The following is a 15,272-nucleotide window of genomic DNA, read 5'->3' as shown; positions in this document are numbered from 1 at the left end:
ACAAGTTTACATAAACTCTCTATTGGTTTACACAGCAGAAAAATAAATTCATACTCAACACCATTATAGTTTCTACCTCTATCATTTACAAATTCACGTAAAAAATAATCATATGAACACGATGTCGATATTATTGTACGTTTTTTTTTACTCAATCTGAAGACACATGGTGGGGAGTCACACAGAAACGTGCGCCGTCGTAGCGATATAACAATTTGGCAGGATTGTTTTTAAATATTCTAATATTTAATAGTAAATGCACAAATATTTTTCTCCTCGTCTTCCCCTTTTTCTTCAAGTCTTTCACACACACACACACACACACACACACACACACACATACACACACACACACACACACACACACACACACACACACACACACACACACACATACACACACACTGTATCTCAGCTGACATGACGTTATCAAAGTTTCACACTTCTGTCAAAGGTACTGCACACAAACACTAAAACCCTCACAACTGAACACGCGATAAATATCATGATAACCATATGCAACAAGAGAACTCTCACACACACACACACACACACACACACACACACACACACACACACACACACACACACACTCAAACACACACGTTCATGTAGGAAACACTGCAAACATGACGGCGAGGGGAATACACCTGCTCAAGGGGAAGGATGGACACCGTGTGCTCTTCACTCAGCAGCTCTGCTCACAGGTAGGTGTGTGTGTGTGTGTGTGTGTGTGTGTGTGTGTGTGTGTGTGTGTGTGTGTGTGTGTGTGTGTGTGTGTGTGTGTGTGTGTGTAAAACAGCCTCAGTGTGGCGTTGGTGTGCGAGCTGTTTACCACCATGACGCAGGGCTGCAGCAGCGGGCCGGGGTCGAGTCTCTGGCAGTTTAGATGTTTTCTTTAGGGTTTAAAAGCAGCTTGATTTGGGGTTTTATAATGTTCATTTTCTTTCTCTTAAAGGTAGAGTCTGCAGCTTTTCCCTTCAAAATAAAATACAGACTTCTCCTAAAGTGAAGCTGCTCCATTGTCCCTTCTGGGCCTCCATACATGTGTGGTGGTGACTGTGTCTGCAGAGACTCTGTCCTCTGACTGGATTTTACTGTTCTGCTTTGTTCTGGTTGACTCGGGACGTTTCTGGGCGGGGAACTCCCAGAAGCTCAAGTTCTGTTTGGATGGTCCAGTATGAACTCTACGTCGATTTGTCTGAAATGACACCTCTGAAGAACTGTCTGTTGAACTTTACATTGTCTAAAACCTGACAGAGAAGCACTCAACTTTAATATCAAATCGGTTTTATCAGTGTAGGACTCGCTCCTGTGAAGTCGAATGATTCCTGCTGCAGCCCTGCAGAGTTGTGCGTTGGTGGTGTAGCCCTAAAGCGTTCAGTTGTTGAACTGTAGGCAGACTGAACTGAAGTGGACTCACTACTATCTCTGGATCTGACGAGCAGCCTATGTGATGTTTTTGGCAGATGACTCGAGCTGTAAACTTGTGAACATGAGCAGCTGTGGTGTGGTAAAGTGTCTCGTTGTGCTACACTTGGAGAGGGAAGGCAGTTTTGTGCTTAACCGTGGACCCTGCTTCCAGCTCCTTTAAGCGGCACACTCCGAGCAAAAATCCAAATGCGGCTGATTTGTTAGTTTGCAAAACACAAAATGAGAGGCTGCAGTTTGCATTTGATTGGGGCAGTGTGTGCAGGCTGGCCAGATTTACACTGAACAACTTCTCTGACTTTCACCAGCAAGATCAACGCTGCCATAAAACCAGAGGCTGATGTTTTCCAACTGCATCCTGGGAAATGAGACAACACACTGGGGTACCTCAAAACAGTCACATCACCTGTTGTAAAGTAAGCAGACAAAACAGCAACTTCCTGACTCTGTTTACACCAACAGCCTGATTCACAAGAGGATTACGCAGCTTTTGCGCCCACTAACGTTCTGCAAGTGAGTCAAAAAGACCAAAACACAAAACGCATGCGAAGGGTTAAATGCTCCCCAAACTGCGCTGCAGAGCTGTTTGTACGTATTTAAATGAGGCATTATGCAGTGAGGGGACAAATTGGCTCATTTCTGTGTAAATCATCCTCATTGCAAAAAGCGTCTAATTCACAAACATCGGCGCTAACAGCCACGCACACTTACAGTGACAAAATTAGCGTCTGCCGAGAGTTGGCGGTAACTGCGCTGCAGTATTTATAAGAGATGTGACGCTCAAACTTTCTGGAAAACAATTACTCCTCTGTATAACTTCAAAATAAAAGCTCTGTAAATAAAGCTATGTAATTATAACTTTGACATGACTATTTTTTTTATATTAGCAGGGGTTAAATTAGTCTGGGGCTGGAGCTGTTACCATGACATTGTTGTTGTTGTTGTTGTTGTTGTTGTCTATGAGCTGTCCTCTCCTGTTCCAGTCAGGGAGGAAGCTTTGGTTAAGTTAAGAGTGTGTCCTCTTGATAACAAGTACAGGATATATGTATATGTGAACTGAGCTCAGTCAGTGTGAGAGTGCAGAAAGCTTCTCTCCACATGCAAACACTAAACAAAAACCAACTGCACGGATCATGACCACTAATTGAATATCATTAGAGTGTTATCCTTTGTGAATAAGACCTAGCAGATAGCAGGTAGAGGGAGCAAATGATGCATCATTTTTGGAGCTATAAGCGACCGTAATCCTTTTCTGAGTGAATCAGGCCGTGGGTTTTAAACGACTTTCTTGAAGGGATGTCCCAAACAAGATTCTTTTAAACAGTCTTTAACTGACACTCAGATAACAGACAGGGTTTAGCTTCTGGAGGAAGTTTCAGGTCTTTTCTGCAACAGACAAACCAACCGAGACAAAGATTATTTTATGGACTAAAACCCAAACTACTGCAAGGTCGACTATTTTAGCAGCACTAAAAAGATGATGAGCATTCATTTAGCTGATCAACACTTAAGGTAGAGACTCTCCTGATCAAAACTTCCTGTCTTTTCTCTGGAGGTTTTGATCTGTTACCAGGACAACAATGATTTCTGATTAACTCTTCTGTGCTGCTTTTGTTTAACGTTCTAAAAGTGATGAACCCAGTAATGGGTCTACAACCTCTGTCAACACCTCAAATTAAATTTTGTCCGGAGTACGCTGCCACTGCTGCTTCTTCATATGCGTAAGGGCAAATCTTGGATACTTTGGGATGGGGGAGGTCATGAAAGTGTTAAAATCGCAGTAATTATTGACCGCTCACGCACATGGACCAAAGCAGAGACGGTGTGTTGAGGAATGTTACGATATTTTTTTCTGTTTTTTTTCTTTTTCTTGAGGGTTTCTCGGAGCAGACGAGTGGACGGCAGCGGCGGGCGATCAGCAGCACTTCTGAGGTAGCTGGGCGGGCTTGTCGGTCAGTCTGGTGGTCTTGGTGCCGGGAGCCACCGGTGCCTCCACGTCCACGCGCTCCGACATCTTCACACAGATGATGTCCACCAGGCGCTCGAACACCTGCCGCACGTTGATGTTCTCCTTGGCGCTCGCCTCGTAGTACTCGAAGCCTGCAGGAGGAAACAGGAGGACTTTTAAAGTGGATTATTACACAGCTGTGATCAATACACGATTCTGATTGGTCACAGCTGGCGTTCAATCAATCAATCAATCAATCAACTTTTATTTGTATAGCGTCAACTCATAACAAGTGTTATCTCGAGACACTTTACAAGAAGCAGGTAAAATACCTTACTCATTCAGAGGTTCAGAGGTCTGCTACCTGTAGACAGCGGAACATCACGACTGACACATCTCAAATCTCTCACTCTGAGCCGGATTCCAACTCAGAAGAGTTCAGATACAGCCTCAGAAACCCACTCCTCATCACACCCTGCATCCTTCTACCAGGACCACCACCAGGGTCTAGACTCCATCAGGGGTATCACCACCACCACCAGGGTCTAGACTCCATCAGGGGTATCACCACCACCACTAGGGTCTAGACTCCATCAGGGGTATCACCACCACCACTAGGGTCTAGACTCCATCAGGGGTATCACCACCACCACTAGGGTCTAGACTCCATCAAGGGGAGCATCACTACCACCACCACCACCACCACCAGGATCTAGACTCCATTAGAGGGGGTAACCATCACCTGCACCAGGGTCTAGACTCCATCAAGGGGAGCATCACCACCATCACCTCCACCACCAGGGTCTAGACTCCAACAGGGGTATCAACACCACCACCAGGGTCTAGACTCCATCAGGGGTATCACCACCCCACAAGGGTCTAGACTCCATTAGAGGGGGTAACCACCACCTCCACCAGGGCCTAGACTTCATCAGGGGTATCACCACCACCACCACCAGCATTAGAGGGGGTAACCACCATCACCACCACCACCAGGGTCTAGACTTCATCAGGGGGTATCACCACCACCAATAGGGTCTAGACTCCATCAGGGGTATCACCACCACCACCACCACTAGGGTCTAGACTCCATCAGGGGTATCACCACCACCACCAGGGTCTAGACTCCATCAGGGGTATCACCACCACCACCAGGGTCTAGACTCCATCAGGGCTATCAACACCACCACCAGGGTCTAGACTCCATCAGGGGGAGTATCATCACCAGGGTCTAGACTCCATCAGGGGGAGTATCATCACCAGGGTCTAGACTCCATCAGGGGTATCACCACCACCACCAGGGTCTAGACTCCATCAGGGCTATCAACACCACCACCAGGGTCTAGACTCCATCAGGGGGAGTATCATCACCAGGGTCTAGACTCCATCAGGGGGAGTATCATCACCAGGGTCTAGACTCCATCAGGGGGTGAATGTGGTCAAAATCACGTTCAAAACACTTAAACTACATTTATCATGGTCAAAAGGAAATGTTATCCCTTCCACATGAATCCACTCACTTCATGTAAATCACTCTGCTCGAGCACTCTCACATTACACAACTCGTTTATTGACCTGGTTAGTAACAGAGTGAAACTTTCTGCAGGAGCGAGGTCGTGTATTTCATGCAGCCTGCAGCGTTTACATTTCTTAAAGACACAGAGGAAACAGCTCCCAGCAGCAGAGCTAAAACCAGTATTGTACAGTTTTAACTTGGACGCCTCACTCGCCTTCAGCCTGGAGCAACAGGTAACACAATTATAGTACTTCTGTGTCACTGTGCACACACACCTCCGGGGGGGGGGGGTCATGATCTCTGTGTGAGTAACCGGTTCACACAAGTTCAGCTGTAAAGGTCCTGACACACCAAGCAGACAGCAAAGGACTAGTGGCAACAAAGACCGACTGTGTGGTCGCCTTACCACCCCAAAGAGTTGCACTTGAACACACCGCAAAGACTACAGCTGATGGCCAACCATCACACACGTACTTCCTGCGCTTGCACGAGAGGAAATAAATCTCCATGCCAGCAAGCGGTGTTAGTCTGTAATCGTACTTCTTTTTATTTAAAGATTTATTTTTGGGATTTTTGTGCCTTTAATGGAGAGATAGGAGAGTGGATAGAGACGGGGAGAGAGAGAATGACATGCAGGAAAGGAGCCACAGGCTGGACTCGAACCCAGGCCGCCCGCCTGGAGGACTACAGCCTCCATACATGGGGTGCACGCACCAACCACTGCTCCACCAGCGCCCCAAGAAATCGTACTTCTCAGCTGATTTCTCCTTCACTTAACATTTTCCTAGTGAGCGGATTAGTCTCGATCTCTACTTTCAAGTCACCTTCTACACAGCGTGATGTTCATTTAGGCCGTTTTCACATCAAGCACGATTGCTCCCCCTCCCCCGCTGGTCTGCGTTCATGTTAGTAACATCCTTCCGTCCCTGAGTACACTTCTGCATGTACACAGCCCGATACTGCAGGGGGCACATAGTTGGTTTGCAAATCCACCAAAAAGCAGAAAGAAGGAGAAGTAACCATGGCAACCATTCGCAGAGTCCATCCTGCTAACTAAGGATGTCTTCCTACTTCCACATCATCCATGCAGCTCAGAGGAGGAAACGGGCCGTGCTGTGTGGATATGAGGGTTTTTAAAGGCTTTATATGTGATTTTTTGATCCAGCAGATGTCGCCCTTGAGCACCAGCATGAAACCAAAACAACTCGTGCTGCATTGTTGTGTTAGCATGCTAATGCTAGCAATCTTTATTCTGCTTGTATCTTCACACTGCATGTAAATTTACCTGAAATGAGCGTGATCTAGAAACACAGTTAAGCAGTGAGTACAGTATGTTATTCTTCTTTTCTCTAGTCCCTCAATTAAACAACTTTTATACGTGAGGGGAGGAGTCAGCCGGCCGTCCGGGCGATGTAAACAAAGTGAAGATAGGACTCTGAAAACTCTGAAAACATCACAGACAGTGGGACTCGGGTGTTACACCCATTGTAGACAGTCATGACTCACAGAGTTATTTTCAGAGGAGATACTTGATTTATATATTTAAGTGTGAAAAATCACAGAAAGACTTTAAGCAACTGCAGCTGTTTAGAATGATGTCATATGGTGGTCCACTTCCTTGTTTGAGCGTGGTTGTGTTAACATCTCCTGCCGACCGTACTCGAGTACACATGAATCATGAACCGAGACCACCTAAAAAGCGGACTCTGGCATGGTATCCAAGTACAGTACATTTGAGTTTGGGGTCAAGCGTACTCTGATCCCTAATGTGGAACCCCCCGTGGTAAAGAGCCAGAAGCTGTTTTCACACATGAATATTTCTAGATATTTTCAGGAGGGCTTCCCCTGAAATCCTCCTGATCTGGTTGTTCACACATGCACCCCACAGCAGGAGACTATCCCTGTCCGATGGGAGGGGGTCCCAGGGGGGTCTCCTGAGGTGGGATTGGTGGACGAAGCAACAGAGGCAGCCATAGAGCTGGAGATATCTTGTAGAGCTTCATGTGAGCACACAATACTTTTATCAGTATTAAGCAGCACTCTCACAGTAACGCCTCACCTAACTGGTCGGCGAGATGCTTCCCTTTCTCCGGAGGAACGACTCGCTCCTCGTCCATGTCGCACTTGTTGCCCACCATGATCACCTGGGCGTTGTCCCACGAGTACGTCTTAATCTGAGTGGCCCTGGAAGCACATTTCAAAGGTCTCTTAATTTCAGACAAACAGATTTGAAAATACAGATTTTGATTCTGAGCTCGTTACCAGTCCTGGACGGCGTTGTAGGACTCCTCGTTGGTGATGTCGTACATGAGGATGAAGCCCATGGCGCCGCGGTAGTAGGCGGTGGTGATGGTGCGGTAACGCTCCTGCCCCGCGGTGTCCTGGAATTAAAAACAGACAGCCACAATCACACACCTGATTTATTCAGTTACAGACTGTAGGACACTGTACCCCATGCACACTCAGCTGTGCACACGTGTTCTCACCTCGCACTCACACACAGCGACGTGTTGAACCTCTCAGCAGCTCATCTTCACTTTCTCACCTTTCAACACAGATCCTCATCCATCAGCCCGCTGCTGTTTGTTCATTTTTAGAGCTTACAGCTCGTGTCATCGTGAAGTTTGAAGCTGCGGATTCAAACAGCTTGACCTGCTGTTGCTTTTCTTTTATGAAGCATCAAAGTGTCAAAGAGGGCTGAGATGATAAATGAGGATCCAGGAAGTCGAGTCTGATGAACAGTTCATGGATTTGAAAACACTGCAGGAGAGATTTCATATTTTATTTTTTCTTCTAATGGAAGCCACATTTTAAAATCCAAAGAGACGGCGTTGCTACAGTCCCAAAACAAAAAGAAGAACAGAGGTGTTCTTGCAGGAATCCACCGAACCAAGAGGTTAATAAAGTTTCCTCTTTGAGGGCGCGGTCACACTGGCCATCCGTACCGTGCTCAAGCACGCTTCAACGCTCTCCCTGTGTCTCTGTGTCTCTGTGTCTCTGTGTCTCTCTCTCTCTCTCTCTCTCTCTCTCTCTCTCTCTCTCTCTCTCTCTCTCTCTCTCTCTCTCTCTCTCTCTCCTCTCTCTCTCTCTGTGTCTCTCTCTCTGTCTCTGTGTCTCTCCCTCTATCTCCCTCTCTCTCCCTCTCTCTCTCTCTCTCTCTCTCTCTCTCTCTCTCTCTCTCTCCTCTCCTCCTCCTCTCTCTCTAAATCATAACAAATATTCCCTGTCAGCTGGAATCTGCAGTTATTTCCTGCCAACGTTTCTTTCATGATTGGAGTGGGGAAGACAGATTAGACAGGCATGCCTGTTGTTGCCATGGTGATTTCTAAGATTTTTAAAAAGCTCTGAAGTTTGGGAATCTGCTTGTGCCTCTGCTCTCACTGTGCGAGTGTGTGCAGTCCGTTTCAAACACGGCAGAAATTCACCCTCACTGTTGAGAGCAGCTGATCATGACGTGATTGGCCGTCCAGAAATTCTGCCTAATTCTCCTCTTTTGGGCTTTCGGTGCCTTTTTAAGAGACAAGACAGTGGAAAGAGTTGGAAATCAGAGAAAGAGAGCGGGGAACGACATGCGGGAAAGGAGCCACGGGTCGGATTAAAGCCTCTGTACATCGGGTGTAGGAGCCTTATTGCTCATCATGTTAAATGTATGGGGGGGGGGGGCTTGTGGACTCAATTGGGTTAAGTGGAGACTAGTAGAGAGTGGAGCCACACAGTCTTTTGACCTCTCTCTCCTCACCTCTCTCTTTTTGTATAGTTTTGGACTAACCTGTTTAATCTGTTTTTTGTTTATTTTTGTTTAAGTAAACATTTAAACTTTCTGTGGATTTTTTGGATGAAAATTATGTAAGAGAGGAGTTTTAGGAGCGTCAAGCTACGGCTTCATTCAGTGGATACCTACAGGGGGTGTGCACACTAACCGCTAGGCTGCAGGCAACCCTGATTCTCTTTCTCTTCTTAAAGATAAAAAAAGGGATTGTTTTGTTAAATGCTAAAACAATATCTGATTCCAAAGTTGATATTCTAACAGAGACAAAATAAAGACGTCTTTGAGTTTGTTCAAAGTAAACATCAGGAGCATTTTAACGTTCATTAAAATGTGCTTTTTATTCTGTTTGGGAAAGAGGAGGTCATGTCTTTAGGCGGATAAATGTGCCGACGCTCGGGTGTGCACTCGATGATGTAGAAAATAAAAACCTCACAGCTCATCCGTTATCAACACCTTGTCAGAGTGAACATCTCGCTCTTTAATCTCACAGTGACTAAAACAGCCGGACTCATTTCAGCCTCATCTCCTCTAAGACTCTTAACCGTCTTATCTGAAGCGCTGATCGATCCGAGGCCGGCCGACTCAGACCGCCGCTCGTCTGCCACGAGCCAGCTGAGCCTCAATGTGACGCTCACATCCGTACACAACATCTCCCACATCGTTCAGCCGCCGTCCTCCACCATGTCATCCTCTCCTTCACCCCACCACAGCTGGTCTGGGTGCAGCTAAATTTAGAGCTTTTGTGCATCTCTTCCTCGGCACACGTTCAACAATCTCTGGATTCCTCTTTCTCTCCTGAGCGCTCGTTCCCTTCGAGTTAATAGAGATTTGATGTGGAGCGTGATTTAGTGTGCGTATGCAGCGGCAACATTTAATCATCGAGCGGGATAAGCGGCGCCTCGGGCGGTGACTGATTCCTCAGTTTAGAGGAATGAAAGAGAAAAATGAGTGTTTGATTTCTGCAGAGGAAGACATCACTGCCATTTAAGCGTTTCTCAGCGCCCACTTTCTCGGCTTCAGTCTTTCCATCACATGTTGAACCTGCCGAGGAGATTTGCTCCCGTTCAGATGCACAAACATCAGCGAGGTCCGACTTTTGTAATAGCTGATTAAACGAGGTTTCCAGGTCACCTCAAAGCGGTTTAAAACGAGGTCACAAACTAGGTTTTTATTTGTTTACGTGTGTGGAGGTCTCACTGCTGATAAGTTTTAGATCTGCTGCAGTAGACGGCGTCAGCCAGCAGCTGTGAAACAGGCTGTAATGTCTGCAACATAATCGTTTGAAGACAAATTGATGTGTTTAAGTTTTCTTCATAAAGTCGTTGTTTTCCATGACGGACTCTGATTGTTATTCTAAGTATGGGTCAACAATACAAAAAGGATCCCTGCAGAGAGAGACCTTTGAAGTGCTGGCTTCTCTGACAACAATGCAGCAGTCAGTATGTCCTCCTTCTAACTTTAGATTCTGCTCCTGAATGCTCTGGATTTGTTTGGACCAGAGAAGGTAGGCGCTTTTAAGACACACCCCCACACGGCCGTTTTGGACGCCCCTCGGTTTGTCAGATATGAGAGCAGTTATCAGGTCAACAGGTGTTGCAGCGATGGAAGCGGGTCAAGAGAAGTGGTTCAGATAGAAGTGATTGTACCCGACCTAAAAAGCCTCTGCATGTTTCTAATAAGCTCCACGAGCAGAAACGTGCTCAAACTAGGATCAATATTGGAGATGCTTTTGAAAAATGGAGAGAGGTTAGAACACAGAAAGGTTTACAGACCCATGCAGAGCTGGATAAACACTGAAGCTTCAGAGTCCACCACATGGTGACCTGTGTGAGCATGGACTCTGATATTACAGAGAGGATCCTTACAGAAACTAATAAAGAAATGAAGCAAACTGCTTCTTGTCTTTCCGGAGCTGTGTTGTATACGGAGACAGGTTTTAATTCCAGGTGTGAACGGAGCTTCTACACTAATGTTAATCAGATCCAGGATGCATATTAACATCAGGTGTACACAGCCTGGTACAGTGTTTCTCTCATGAATAGTTCTGTGTCATTATTTACTGTTTATCTTTGCTATAGTGTTCAAAAACTACAACTCCCATGAATGATGATGAAGAATATTATTGATTTAAGCAAACTAAAATTCTGCTTGTAATGTTTACGTGCGTGCTGCGTCAATTTTCATCGTTGTGCTTTTAGTTTCAGTCAGCTCTGATTAGCTCTTTTCATGACACTGCTCTCCCCCATCCTCACACACACACACACCCCCCCCCCCCCCCCTCCCGCGCTGGGTCTCAACCTCTTCGCCCCAAGAGGTCTCTTTAATTGCCACTGAAGACAGAACTGTTAGTGTGTGTGTGTGTGTGTGTGTGTGTGTGTGTGTGTGTGTGTGTGTGTGTGTGTGTGTGTGTGTGTGTGTGTTGTGTGTGTTAGTGTCAGTGAGAGAGTGAGTGAGCGTGAAGAGCTGCTGCCATGGCAACAACATCACCACTGATGATACAAGCTGTAGCAGCAGAAGTGTGTTTATGTGCGTGGGTGTGTGTGTGTGTGTGTGTGTGTGTGTGTGTTTTCTCCAGCAGCCTGTTGTAGACTGAGAGCAGAACATCATGTTACCCTGCAGCACACTGATCTGTTACTGTGTGTTTAAATATATTAAATGTTACTGACAGAAACATTTCATATATTTAAACACACAGTACCTTGTTCCCTGTTTACACAACAACCACGTCAGCTCAAAATGTGTTAACCCTTTAGTTGACATCAGTATTAACTCATCCATTCATACACATTCACACACTGATGGTAGAGGCTGCTGAGTAAAGAGTCCATCAGTATTAACTCATCCATTCATACACATTCACACACTGATGGTAGAGGCCGCTGAGTAAAGAGTCCATCAGTATTAACTCATCCATTCATACACATTCACACACTGATGGTAGAGGCCGCTGAGTAAAGAGTCCATCAGTATTAACTCATCCATTCATACACATTCACACACTGATGGTAGAGGCTGCTGAGTAAAGAGTCCGTCAGTATTAACTCATCCATTCATACACATTCACACACTGATGGTAGAGGCTGCTGTGTGAAGAGTCCATCAGTATTAACTCATCCATTCATACACATTCACACACTGATGGTAGAGGCTGCTGAGTAAAGAGACCATCAGTATTAATTCATCCATTCACACACATTCACACACTGATGGTAGAGGCTGCTGAGTAAAGAGACCATCAGTATTAACTCATCCATTCATACACATGCATACAATGCTAGAGCAACTAGGGGGTTAAGTGTCTTGCCCAAGGACACATCAACATGTGGCTGCAGGAGCTGGGGATCAAACCCTCGACCTTCCAGTTGAGAAACGACCGACTCTACCACTTGAGCCACAGCCGTCCCATTAACCATTTAAATTTTCTGTCTATAAGAAGTAAAAATCTGAATATCTGAAATGATCTACTGCAGGACTAGAGAATATCCATTCCCAGATAATAACTTGTTCAGAAGACAAAGGTCCATGTGTCCATGCTCACCCAGATCTGCAGTTTGATCCTCTTGTCGTTGCGGTACACGGTCTTCACCTTGAAGTCGATGCCCACCGTGCTGACGAAGGAGTTGCTGAAGGAGTCGTCGGCATAGCGGAACAGGAAGGAGGTCTTCCCGACGCTGCTGTTCCCGATGATCAGCAGCTTGAACATGTAGTCAAAGTTCTGGTCGGAGCCATCCCGCTGGCCAAAACGCTGGTCTGCTTTCGCCATCTGGAGGTTTGATCGGAGAGAAAGACAATGTCAGAATCAGCGTCCAATGAAAACCAGGGAGAAATGTTCAAGAGTCTACGTGAAATCCTCGCCACTTTAAACAGCTTTACAGTCTAGTGCGAGGCGCTCAAATCTTTTCAAGGTGTCAGCCTTTTATTCCCAGGTGAGTGGTATTTAAATCAGGAGAGACGAGTACATGACTCAAAGATAAATGTTTATTTTACATCACGTGATAGTGAATGATCGTCAGAGAATCTCTGGCGCCTGAACTCTACACGGTGATCCAAGATGTCCGCCCTGAGCGGCAGCAAGATCTACCCCGCCATTAAGTCCAGACGCTGGTGGTGGAGGCGTTAGCTGATGATGTCATCTGGGCACACTGGGGTTGACCGGGCGATGGCTGATGCTGTGATCTGAGGCTTGGTGGTGTCGGCGAGGTGGAGGGGCGCTCGTAACGATGGCATGAATGAACTAGTGGAAGAGAAAGCCAGCAGCAATGTGATAGGCTAACGATGAGGGAGTGGAGCAGAGCTATTGGATAGATGTAACCAGCTGATGATTACAAGAAAATGAGTGAGCATGCGTGGAGGAGCGATTTGACGCGGTATGAGAATAAACAATAAAACAAGCGTGCAGAATAAAGTCTTACAGACTGAACTTTCACTAGAGATACATATGGGGTGCGTTCCATTTCATCTCGGAAGTCGGAAATTTTGAATTGCAAGTCTGAGAGTCGGAATTCTGAATCCCGCAGGAACTTTAGTAGCTCCGAGTTAAAATCCAACATGGTGGCTACGTGCATCAACAGTGAAGATTAAAGGCAGGATTGGTCATTTTTGAAACTAGCATGATCTTGAAAGTAGCATTCCCTCAGTGCTACGTCTGCATCCACCCCCTCCTCTCTGTGCTCCCTCAGAAGCCACGCCCCCTAGCTTACATGTGCGAGCGCTATTCAGTCCAGAAGCGCATTCTTTGAGTGTGGGCACGTGCATGTATGGGGTAGAGAGCGAGCAGGGAGACAGGGAGGCGTCTGATTGGTTCATCAGATTGGTACCTCGTGGCAGACATTGGTTGAAGTTTTTACAGACTCACAAACTGATACAGATGATTTTCTTTGTTCCTTTTTCAGAGAACCCGAGTTATTAATGTCTGTCAGGACATAAAGACAATTTCAATCAAAAAAGAGGAGGAAATGACCAACCCTGACTTTAAGCTGTACATTCTGGAGTTTATTGGCAACTTGTTTTAGTGAAATTAAATCGATCACACCGGGACACTTTGCTAAGGACCCTGACACACCAAGCAGACGGCAAAGAACTAGCAGCGACGAAGGCCACCTGGGGCACCGCCTCACGTCTTGGCCAAAAAGTTGCACTAGAACACACCGCAAAGACTACAGCCGACAGCCAACCACCACGTAGGTTCTGCAGTGAGAGGAAATAACTCTCCATGCCAGCAGGGGGCGTAGTCTGTAATCGTCATTCCAAAAAGAGGAAACGGGAAGAGGAAGAATGCGGACAAATAAATCGTTGTTATGATACAAGAAGACCATTTTCTCACCGCTGTCGCTCACCACTCGTTTTATAGGTAGCCTACTAATGGAGAATAATGTCTGATGAAAAGGTGAAAATGGCGCTGGCGATGATGACAAATGTGAGACGAGCTGTCGGTGCGTGCCTTCTTTTTTTTTAAGATTTACCTTTGGGCTTTTACTCTATCCACTGTCATAGGACAGTGGATAGAGTCAGAAATCAGAGAGAGAGATAGAAAGAGAGGGGAATGACATGCGGGAAAGGAGCCACAGTTGGGATTCGAACCTGCATAAATTCAGGGTCAGCTCAACCCATATGAGTTTTGACCCCTAACCCCTAGTCCCTACCCATAACCCCTAACCCATAAGCCCTAACCGAGTAGACCTTTCCTATTATTGAAATGTGGGGTTTTAAATATATCCAACAGGTTTTTCCGTTTTTTGAAATCCTCAGAGCTCTTATGATATTTTCCCAGCTGAAAGTTCACAAAGCAGCTCCTCTTTGTTCCTGGAAATCCGACATTTCAGAACATTTCCCCTGCATGCCGTAATGAGCTGCAGACGATTTGTGATTCAGCACAGAGTCGCCATCAAACCCACACAAACGACGTGTTGAACAAAGAAAAGAGAGTGCAAACAAACATTTCCTGTTAGACTTCACCTGTCGAGTCAAATGAAGTCAAACAGAAGCCGGAGCTGCCTCAGCGGACGACCTCGCAGACAGGTTGGAGGTCTGAGCAGCAGATGAGTCAGAGCTTCAGATCCTGCTGGGTTCAGTGCAGCGTGCATGGCTCCGTCAGTGGAGACTCATCCGAGGAATAAACAACGACAAAATGCATCTGAAACGATCCCTCGGGCTGTGAGGAGTGCTAAACTGACATTTCTAATCCCTGGATTTTTATGAGACACAGCATGTGATTCATTTCAGACCATCTGGTGGAAATGAACTGAATCTGTGCTGTGTGTCAGCAGTGATATTTGAGCCTTTTACTCTGATACGATACAGCCCGTCTCTGCATTCGAGTGAACAAAGGCTGCTGCAGATCTGTCACTCCAGAGCTCCTGCTTTATATTCAGCACTTGTCAGGTTTTTGGTGATTCTTGGGAACAGTCTGCGTCCTTTTCTTTACGACGATTTCTAAAAAAAAATTTGACAAATGAACAAACAGAATGGGAAAATGAAGCATGTCGACAAAAAAAGGCAACTTGTCGAGTAAAATCTCTGGATTCTTAAGATGATTAAATGTGTTTTGGGGTCATTTTTTAAACGTGCTCTTTCTCTATTAAAGTGTAAATTGTATTGTCACTGCTCTC

At 46.0% G+C, this 15,272-nt stretch overlaps 1 protein-coding gene across 2 annotated transcripts in view; it reads right to left on the bottom strand.

The window, feature by feature from the left end:
• Positions 1-2,961: 2,961 nt before the first annotated feature.
• rab3b (RAB3B, member RAS oncogene family) overlaps positions 2,962-15,272 on the bottom strand; it is a 15,165-nt gene continuing 2,854 nt past the window's right edge. Inside the window, exons 1-5 of one of the 2 annotated variants that reach the window (XM_061034669.1) lie at positions 14,620-14,771; positions 12,203-12,427; positions 7,158-7,276; positions 6,955-7,079; positions 2,962-3,531 (exon numbers count right to left, since the gene is read on the bottom strand). In XM_061034669.1, the coding sequence (XP_060890652.1) occupies positions 3,347-3,531; positions 6,955-7,079; positions 7,158-7,276; positions 12,203-12,427 (654 nt within the window). In that variant the 5' untranslated portion in view covers positions 14,620-14,771 and the 3' untranslated portion in view covers positions 2,962-3,346. Of the gene's footprint in view, positions 3,532-6,954; positions 7,080-7,157; positions 7,277-12,202; positions 12,428-14,619; positions 14,772-15,272 lie in introns of those variants that run through there. The other variant, XM_061034668.1, reaches the window with a different exon arrangement.

The sequence above is a fragment of the Labrus mixtus genome, chromosome 3, assembly GCF_963584025.1.
Source record: "Labrus mixtus chromosome 3, fLabMix1.1, whole genome shotgun sequence".
Lineage (NCBI taxonomy): Eukaryota > Metazoa > Chordata > Actinopteri > Labriformes > Labridae > Labrus > Labrus mixtus.
Note: the sequence above shows the minus strand (reverse complement) of the source record. Positions and strands in the feature narration are given on the sequence as shown.